General features: G+C 36.5%; 1 protein-coding gene across 1 annotated transcript; it reads left to right on the top strand.

The window, feature by feature from the left end:
* Window positions 1-3,589: 3,589 nt before the first annotated feature.
* Window positions 3,590-8,373, top strand: LOC136248363 (uncharacterized). The gene is made up of 6 exons (XM_066040149.1): window positions 3,590-3,746; window positions 4,344-4,451; window positions 6,599-6,687; window positions 7,407-7,457; window positions 7,509-7,651; window positions 8,235-8,373. The coding sequence occupies exons 1-6, from the start codon at window positions 3,590-3,592 to the stop codon at window positions 8,371-8,373; spliced, it is 687 nt and encodes a 228-aa protein (XP_065896221.1).
* Window positions 8,374-10,108: the final 1,735 nt, after the last annotated feature.

Below are 10,108 nucleotides of genomic sequence, written 5' to 3'. Positions count from 1 at the left end.
CCGCAACAAAAATTCGATGAATCCATGCATCTCATCACTGGTCGTCTGAACATTCTGAAAGTGATACCTCACTCAATCAACCATATATTCTGTTTATTAGACTGAATAAAGTCATGATCACCTAGCATTTTCATGTCACCAGTAACTTTCTAGTTAATTTCTCTGGATATAATCCTCTGAAACTGAAGAAATTGAGTGGTCTTCTAAACTATTTATCTTGTCAAGATAAGCAGAAACAACTGACATCCAATCGGCTACTGTATCGTAGTAACATAACTTGCCTTGGTCATGCAATAAATAAATTTAAGAGACATGCTTAATTTATCAGGTAGTAGAACAATCACTTAATTAATGTTTTATAATTATCCTATTTCATTTTCCTGGAGGTTCCACTGATAAAATGCAATTTCAGCAATGATAGCAGCTATCCAAGCTGCAAGTTGATTCAGAAAGCATTCCATTCTGTAAAATAGACCCCATCCAGAATTCAACTCAGTACTCAGGCTGAGATATCTGACAATAGTCCACTACTCTGTTAATGAATCATTGATGTTCACACAATCAGTATAGCCTCCTTGAGGTATCTGAATGTTTGCTCCTCACACACTGCACAAAATTCCTTTAGATTCTGCTTAGACTGAGTTGATTCAGCTTGTCACCATACTTGTTTCCTTTGTAGTGTAGCTAAACACATACTGATTTATGCCGATTAGAAAGGCTGGGCCTCAGACTGTACATTCTAAAGTCAAATTAAGTAAAAATAACTCACATACTAGTAAACAAGTCATGCATTAAGTTCCCTACTTGATATATCCGAAGATGAATACATTGAGTCAGCTATTCCCACAATTAGTACTTCGTTACTAATGACAACCAACAAGAACCCACAATCGATCCTTAAATTCGTTTTATCTTTCTTGGGGTACGTTTGATTACCTGCTGGAAGTGCCACTGATAACAGGTACAGCAATGGTAAGCTGCAAGCTTCAATCTGAGAAAGCATTCCGTTCCGCAGTTTAGTCCATCATTCCGTTCCGTTTCGTTCCGTTCCGTTCCGTTCCGTAGAATAGACCCCACCAACTACGTGCAGCAAATGCGAGATCGAGATACTCTAATAGAACAGTCACCCTAATAAAGCATTCAGTTGCATGTATAATTTACGCAGTTATATTACATTGCAAGTTATTCTGTAGGGAATTCAGCTACAAACAAGTCACCCTGTAGTCAGATCAGCTAGAAGAAGGTACCTAATAGAGAGTTCATCTACAAAGAAGCCATCATGTAGAGAGTTCAGCTCAAATAAATCACCCTGTAGAGAGTTCAGCTACAAACAAATTGCCCTGTAGAGAGATCAGCTAGAAGAAGTTACCTTGTAGAGAGTTCAGTTACAAAGAAACAATCATGCAAAGAGTTTAGCTGCAAACAAATCACCCAGTAGAAAGTTCCGCTATGAACAGATCCACTATAGAGAGTTCAGTTAGAAACAAGTCATCTTGTAGAGAGATCAGCTAGAAGAAGTCACATTGTAGAGAGTTTAGTTACAAAGAAACAATCATGCAAAGAGTTTAGCTACAAACAAATCACCCAGTAGAAAGTTCCGCTATGAACAGATCACACTGTAGAGAGTTCAGTTAGAAACAAGTCATCCTGTAGAGAGATCAGCTAGAAGAAGTTACCTTGTAGAGAGTTCAGTTACAAAGAAACAATCATGCAAAGAGTTTAGCTGCAAACAAATCACCCAGTAGAAAGTTCACGCTATGAACAGATTACACTGTAAAGAGTTCAGTTAGCAACAAGTCATCTTGTCGATAGATCAGCTAGAAGAAGTCACTTTGTACAGAGTTCGGCTACAAAGAAACCACCATGTAAGAGAGTTCAGTTGCAAACAAACCACTCTGTACAGACTTCAGCTACAAACAGATCACCCTGTAGAGAGATCAGCTAGAAACAAGTCATCCTGTAGAGAGTTCAGCTAGAAGAAGTTACATTGTAGAGAGTTCAGCTACAAAGAAACCACCATGTAAGAGAGTTCAGCTGCAAACAAATCACCTGTAGAGAGTTCAGCTAGGAACAAGTCACCCTGTACAGAGATCAGCTAGAAACAAGTCATCCTGTAGAGAGTTCAGCTAGAAGAAGTTACATTGTAGAGAGTTCAGCTACAAAGAAACTACCATGTAGAGAGTTCAGCTGCAAACAAATTGCCCTGTAGAGAATTCAGCTATAAACAAATCACCCTGTAGAAAGAAGAAGTTACCTTGTAGAGAGTTCAGCTACAAACAAATCACCCTGTAGAGAGATCAGCTAGAAACAAGTCACCTGTAGAGAGTTCAGCTAGAAGAAGTTACATTGTAGAGAGTTCAGCTACAAAGAAACTACCATGTACAGAGTTCAGCTGCAAACAAATTGCCCTGTAGAGAGATCAGCTAGAAGAAGTTACATTGTAGAGAGTTCAGCTACAAAGAAACTACCATGTAGAGAGTTCAGCTGCAAACAAATTGCCCTGTAGAGAATTCAGCTACAAACAAATCACCCTGTAGAGAGTTCAGCTAGAAACAAGTCACCCTGTAGAGAGTTCAGCTAGAAGTTACATTGTAGAGAGTTCAGCTAGAAACAAGTTACACTGTAGAGAGATCAGCTAGAAACAAGTCACCCTGTAGAGAGTTCAGCTAGAAGAAGTTACATTGTAGAGAGTTCAGCTACAAAGAAACTACCATGTAGAGAGTTCAGCTGCAAACAAATTGCCCTGTAGAGAATTCAACTACAAACAAATCACCCTGTAGAAAGATCAGCTAGAAGAAGTTATCTTGTAGAGAATTCAGCTACAAACAAATCACCCTGTAGAGAGTTCAGCTAGAAACAAGTCACCCTGTAGAGAGATCAGCTAGAAACAAGCCACCCTTAGAGAGTTCAGCTAGAAGAAGTTACATTGTAGAGAATTCAGCAGTTTAGCTGCAAACAAATCACCCTGTAGAGAATTGAGCTACAAACAAATTACCCTGTAGAAAGATCAGCTAGAAGAAATTACCTTGTAGAGAGTTCAGCTACAAACAAATCACCCTGTAGAGAGTTCAGCTACAAACAAGTCATCCAGTAGAGAGATCAGCTAGAAGGATCACCTTGCAGAGAGGTCAGCTACAAAGAAATCACCCTGCTTCATCTTTTCTTCTTCCTGTAGTAAAGAAAAAATGACAGGTTAAAAATCCCTAAAGCCTGCCATAGGCCGGCTTTGGGGTATACAAATACAAAAAGAAGTGAAATCTAATCCAAAACAGCCAAGCTGTAAAAAAAGAGTGCGGCCCTGAGAAAGGCCATGGTGAAAAGGCACAAAATTCACCTGAACTGTCGTTATTAAAATTTTTACCATTAACCTACCATCACAGCCATTTCTTGGCCACCACCTTGGATTTCACATCTTTTTTCACCATAGCCTTTCTCAGGGCCGCACTCTTTTTTTACAGCTTGGCTGTTTTGGATTAGATATTCTTACAGCTAATTTTGCATCTACTTTGAGAAATACTCAACAAAGATGTTTTAAGTTTCGGTTGTCTGTTTCTGATGTGATATTACATTTACAGTATTTTATCCATATATGCAGACAACTAGATATGGAGGATTTGATTCTGATGGATACTTTGTAACAGCAAGAATTCCACCATCTTATCAAAACTGTACACAAGAGGGAAGGTTATCAGGATGTCTAGTAATGGATGATGATCTTGATCAGCAATGTAATCAAGGAAGAACTGGTAAAGTCACTCATCCATCAGTGTATGATGTATTTAAATATTTCATTGTTACCACTATATACTTTGAAGTAAATATGCAATGCAATACAAATGCTTTCCTGTAAATTGTAACCGGGTATAGATTTCAGTACACAGAAACCTACTACTACTGTTGCTGCTGCTTGCTGCTGCTTTCTGCTGCTGCTTGCTGCTGCTTTCTGCTGCTGCTTGCTGCTGCTACTGCTGCTGTTGCTGCTGCTGTTGCTACGTATGGGCAGTACCTGTAGTGTAACAAAAGCATGTAAAGCCTTGTTTTCTATTTCAAAAATTAGGACTGCAGTGTTACTGGTTTGCATACATATTATTGGAAAGCGCATGCATCTGGAAGTAACCAGCTTATATGTATACATGGAAAACCAGAAGAAGAACAAACAGGCTTGTATGGTGTTTTTAAATTGGGTTTAGACATTTAATTTGGACAATGTTTCTCAACCACATTACCTTATCATAAATATCCTACTGCTTTTCTGTTGGAAAACTTTAGCATTAATATAAGTACTACCATATCTCATGATATGCTTGTATATTTTCTAGCTTTACTGAAGTGGTATATTACAGGATTTTTGTGTGAAAAATGTCCCAAGGACACTACCCGTGGCACTGCACTCAACCTGATTGAGTGTAGAACATGTGGAATATCTGATATAGTTGTCTTTGTCATCATTTGTAAGTGTCATTGTGCATATAGTATAGCGGCGTAGCCCCCAAAATTGGCGATATATTGTGCACTTTTTCATAAAACCATGAAACTTTCCACATAAATAGTACTCCTCATGACATGTAATTTTAGATATAGTGCCATCACTGAATTGACCTTTGATGACTTTTACGGCCATTTTTGTAAAGAAAATTGACCATTTTTGTCTTTAACTCCCTGAGGCAGTAATTAACTTTTTAAGACATGGTACCAAACAAAAGATCGTGCTGATAGAAACAACTTGAAGTCAATAGGTGATTTCATTATAAAGTTATGATCATTTTTACTAGCTGTAAAATTTGATGAATTTATGCATAATAATCTGCCCACAGGTAATTCACACCTTGAGGGTAGGTAAATTTATCAAATTTTGCAGCTAGTAAAAATAATCATAACTTGTAATGAAATCACCTATTGACTTCAAATAAAAACCAAGTTGTTTCTATCAGCACAATCCTTTGTTTGGTACCAAGTTAATTACTGCCTCAGGGAGTTAAAGACAAAAATGATCAATTTTCTGTACAAAAATGGCCGTAAAAGTCACCAAAGGTCAACTCAGCGATGGCACTATATCTAAAATTACATATCATGAGGAGTACTATTTATGTGGAAAGTTTCATGGCTTTATGAAAAAGTGCACAATTTTTTGGTTGTGCCGCTATACTAATATATATACAATATATAGAATTATATTATTGTTCATTTCATAGTATGTTTAGACTATGTCACGCATAGCATATTTTGAAATTTAGCTATTTATTATAAACATCTCCCATGATTATAGGGAAAGTAAATACCGCGGTGAATTTCTTGTCACGTATGTTTGTGTTGCCTAACTAAATGTAGTCACATCAATCATTAGAAATCATTGCTAGTGTATAAATCATTGCTGGTTTATATAAGAATAATCATTATGAGCTCATCAGCAGGGGCGTAGGGAGGGAGGGGGGGGGGGGGGTCCCAGGGGTTCAGGAACCCCCCCTGTAAAATTTAGACTTCTGAGTTTACAGCAAGACCCTAACACACCATTTAGTGTGGCAGGACAAAATGAGTGAGTAATATAGTGTATGGCACAGCACAACCATTGATAAAGCTTGCATTCATCTCTCAGGTAAGGATTTACAGAGGTAACATGAGCCCTCTAGAAAGCTTGTAAAAAAGGTCAATACACCTGTATACACTAATAGAGCAGTCAGGTATATACTCTAATAGAGCAGTCGCATATACTCTAATAGAACATGCATGTAAATATCCATTATGTTAAGGAACTTCATTAGTGGAGTTTTTCATACATTCTAACATTTAATAAATGCAAAACTGAGCATGACCTTATGCTGCTATAGCTTTGGTGTGCAGTGTTTAAGGATATAGAATGCCAGTACTTATCACTTGGGCATGCAGAATGAATCCATGCTATGCATATTTTGTAGTCATGATGTTTTGATTGTAAGTTGTTCCAATTTTATCAGTGGATTCATGGTTCCTATTCCAGTGAGATAACTATCACTTACAGATGTCAATATGTGTCTATGTGTTATGCTGTCTGTTTCCACTAGGTATAGTACAAGCTTCATCCCAGAGGCACTTATATAGCTGTGCATTATAATTAATGTACTATTTTTGCATAAAATATAGAGTTTTGATTCATTAAAATATTGAAAGTCTCTCAGTGGCTGGGGCTGTGCCCCCAGTCCCCTGCTTCTGGTAACTCAATACTGCTGTTAGAACTCCCCTTCAAAAAATCCTGGCTATGCCCCTGATCAGTGAGTTACATTGGCACTAAGTGAGCAACCAGAATCGCATGAGACATAGTCTAAAGCAATTATTGCATGTATCTGTGATTATTGTACCATTCTTCAGGTTTCTAATATAGTGTATAGATACTTGGATGTGTGCAATAACATACATGTGTTAAATGGATATACAGTGAAATCTGTCTAATCAAGTCAGTTTATGAAAAGATAGACCGCTAATTGTAAAAATGACAAATTCGGTATTTATGTTCAAGGTGACCTGCCGAAATCACCCACCTCCGCAGGTCCATATGTGACCAGAATAGAACAGGTTTCACTGTACTGATGTTGTTAATGATGCTTGTAATATTTCTTGTCACCAGGTCCTTTAATTGTGACTGTTTCGGTGTTAATTATTTACTTGAATGTCCGTCTACCAAATGCACTGAAAGGATTTCTGTTCTTCATCCAAGTACGTATGTTGTAATCAAAGTGTATTAATCAACACCACATAACTAGTTATAATCTCAGGGCTGCAATGGTTTACTTCCTACTGTTCAACCTTCATGTAAAAGCAGTTTGCATAAGAACTAGCAATTGTAACGTGCTGGCATTTTGTGCACACAGTTTTCTGTGATTAAAGTGAAGGAACTATAAGCTGTAAAGTTGTGCTGATAGTCAACAGGTAGCCTGTCCCAACACTAGGTGGTGATACAGCAACCAAAACAGTTTCGGCTCATACGTGGAGGTCTATAGAAGACTACTTTGGCTATTTGCAAAGGATGTCCTTATCAATTTTTAAAACAATTTGGTTCAACATTTTATGATAATGAATTGTCCAATTAGAGTGTTTTGATAGGAAGGAGTGTGCATTCTATTAGAATAAGCGTATATGCTCTAATTAAGTAACTAAATAGAATGTAAATGAATAGTCTTCTTTTATAGGATCGAGGGACTAGTGTAATTGAAAGTACTATGATCAAGCATTGTTTCTGTGTAGGCCAGTTAAGTAAGACAATATGTCAAGGAAACATTTGATCTCATATAATCAACTCTTCACTGTATCCTAGCAATAAATAATATGTCAAAAATAGATACTATAGCATAATTACTTTCAGTGTGTCGAGCCAAATGCAGAAAGTGTAATTGCAGTAGCTAGTAATACTGTGCATGTATTGAACCTTATTTCAGTTTGTAGGTTATGTTTATAACACTGGAACTAATAATGGAGAATTACAATGGGTATGATCATTAATATCTTAAACATAAATTTTATTTGTAACTCCTTTCTAGCATTTCTATTTATCAAGATTTTTTGGATTTAGTTTATTTCTCCCATTGTGTATTTCATCAAATTTGGATGCAGTGGAAGTTGCTGTGATTGGTTTTGTAACTCCAGTGCTTATAATACTGACTGTTTCAACATATATTTTCTTGTAAGAATGCATACCTTACTGTATGTTATGTTATATACTGTATAACAACAAATATTGGCGAAACGAATATTTGGCGATTTGCTATAAAATTGCAGTTGGCGAAATTTTAATTTGGCGAAATGCTCTCACTGAAAAATTGTAGAATGGCGTAAGTACGACGCTGTACTGACTCGCTTTGAATAATATTCGGGTCCTGCTTCCACAGACGCTATTGTACTCGAATATTGTGGCCACACCCACTTTCAGGATTATTTGCTGTCTGTAGATATACTCGCCCATTTATCAATGGCTGCGCATGAATTCATGTCTGCTGCCGTTTGAAAGCTTATGTATAGCCACGCCCACTAATCAAGTACTATGGCAAGCCACACTATTTGCATGCGTGGAACCACACTAATTTACCAGTTTCAGCAGTATCAACAAAGGTTTGTTGAAAACCTATTATACTTCAACAACTGCTTGACCCAAGGTTTGAAAATAATATTGACGAAATTTAAATTTGGCGGTTTAGTGACGAATCGCCAATTCGCCAAATTTAGTTCACCGCCAAATTTAATTGATATACGGTAAATCAATATTGCAGGGCTCGCTATTTTCCTCATTTAAGTAAAAGAAAAACAGTTGATGGTATTTGGTTTTTAATTCTCATTGCTTATGTCTACACTGCTGATACTTGTTTGAATTTATTGAGATGTGTTCAAGTGTATGAACCCATGCACTGAGTTTAAAGGAAAGCTAGTAAGTGTGTCATTAATAGTATGCATGTGTATAACAAAATGTGTGCAGTCATACAGAAATTTGATGACTGAATCACAACAATGCTAGCTATTTAAAATTTTTTTAAATTTAAAAGGAAGTAGGAATCAATATAAAAATACACATGCTACAAAAAGTAAGGAAACAAGCTCAAAAATGTTACAGCTTAAATGAGAAACGATCAATGCAACAAAAAGTAAGGAAACAAGATTAGATGGCTACTTGCTAAAATGAGAAACATTTTAATCCCTACTTTTGGCTAATTTGATAGTCTCATTTCAAAATGTTAGCCAAAAGTAGGGAATAAAATGTGTCTCATTTTAGCAAGTAGCCATCTAATCTTGTTTCCTTACTTTTTTTTTTGCGTGGATCGTTTCTCATTTCAGCTATAACATTTCTTGTTTCCTTACTTTCTGTAGCGTGTGTATTTTTATATTGATCCCTACTTTTGTTTAAATTTTTTAAATAGCTAGTTTGTCTACTTTTTATGCCCAGCTAGCTAGCTATATTACACTCCTGCATAGAACAAATATCACTCATTTTCGTACGCGATAAACACCTCTAAAAATAATTATCATCTTTGTTTTTAAAACTATCACACCAACTGTTAAAGGCTTCAACTGCATTTCTAAAAGCCTAAATGGTAAGATGAAACATCACTGGAGAGTTTATCATTAAGAGTGGAACCCCCCAGACTGTATCCAACCCCTGAAAGACATGATTACCGTACAAATAACTAAGCTGGTAAGACTATAAAATGACTATACAGCATTAATAAATGCTAGAGATGACTCCTTGACTACTAACCTGATCTTACGGTACACTTTGTTAAAATCACATGTTCAGGCAGTGACCCACACCACAACTATAAAGCACCACAGCTATCAATTATCCTTCATGAAGAACAAGAAAGGCTTGAATGATGGATAGCATGGTGCAGTGGGCAAACTGTAATAGAAACAACAGATTCGTGAATCCACCGTCATTACCTTGGCTGTCTGAAATTTCTGGAGCCGTGCACCTAGTGCTACCGGGTCTTACGGCAGGCAGACGAAATGCAGGTGAATTTAGAAATTTTTAAAATTCACTGTACATTGAATCATTCTGACTTTTCGCTTCGTTTAACCAAGGCACAGCATCATTACAGGTGGTATTTTTGGGTAAAATTTGTTGCAAAGCTGTTCTTTTTTTTAAAGTGCAAAAAAATGAAGCCATATGATTTCTTACTGATCCCTACTTATTATGATTCACTATATTTTTATGCAATAACTAGTTTGTGATAAAACTTAGTGTAAAAATATCTTCATTTAATTTGCAACAGATCGTGGAACTCTTTTTACAGTGTTGCCACTCTTTACTGCTGGAAGTCTTTACATTGATGTTTTCATGGCGATTATAATAGACAGCACATTACGTGTTGAATAGTTGACTAAGTATCTTGACAAATGCAGATTCGGAAACTTGAACATTGATTTAATGACCTTGAAAGCATCGCCAGTAACTATTTAGTAGTACAAATAATATTCAGCTAACAAGCTATGATGTATTCTGTGCAATTTGTGTCAATGAAAGCATAAAACGTGACCAAATTTCTCTGCTGTAAATTCTGTATCATATTACATAGATGATGTCTGCATGTGTTCAGTGTATTGTACATAAATGGATTTAGCATGTGCTTTTGCAAATCACAACTCAAAATCT

Source organism: Dysidea avara, chromosome 3 (genome assembly GCF_963678975.1).
Source record: "Dysidea avara chromosome 3, odDysAvar1.4, whole genome shotgun sequence".
In the NCBI taxonomy this organism is placed as follows: domain Eukaryota; kingdom Metazoa; phylum Porifera; class Demospongiae; order Dictyoceratida; family Dysideidae; genus Dysidea; species Dysidea avara.
This window is presented reverse-complemented; position numbering and strand designations above follow the sequence as displayed.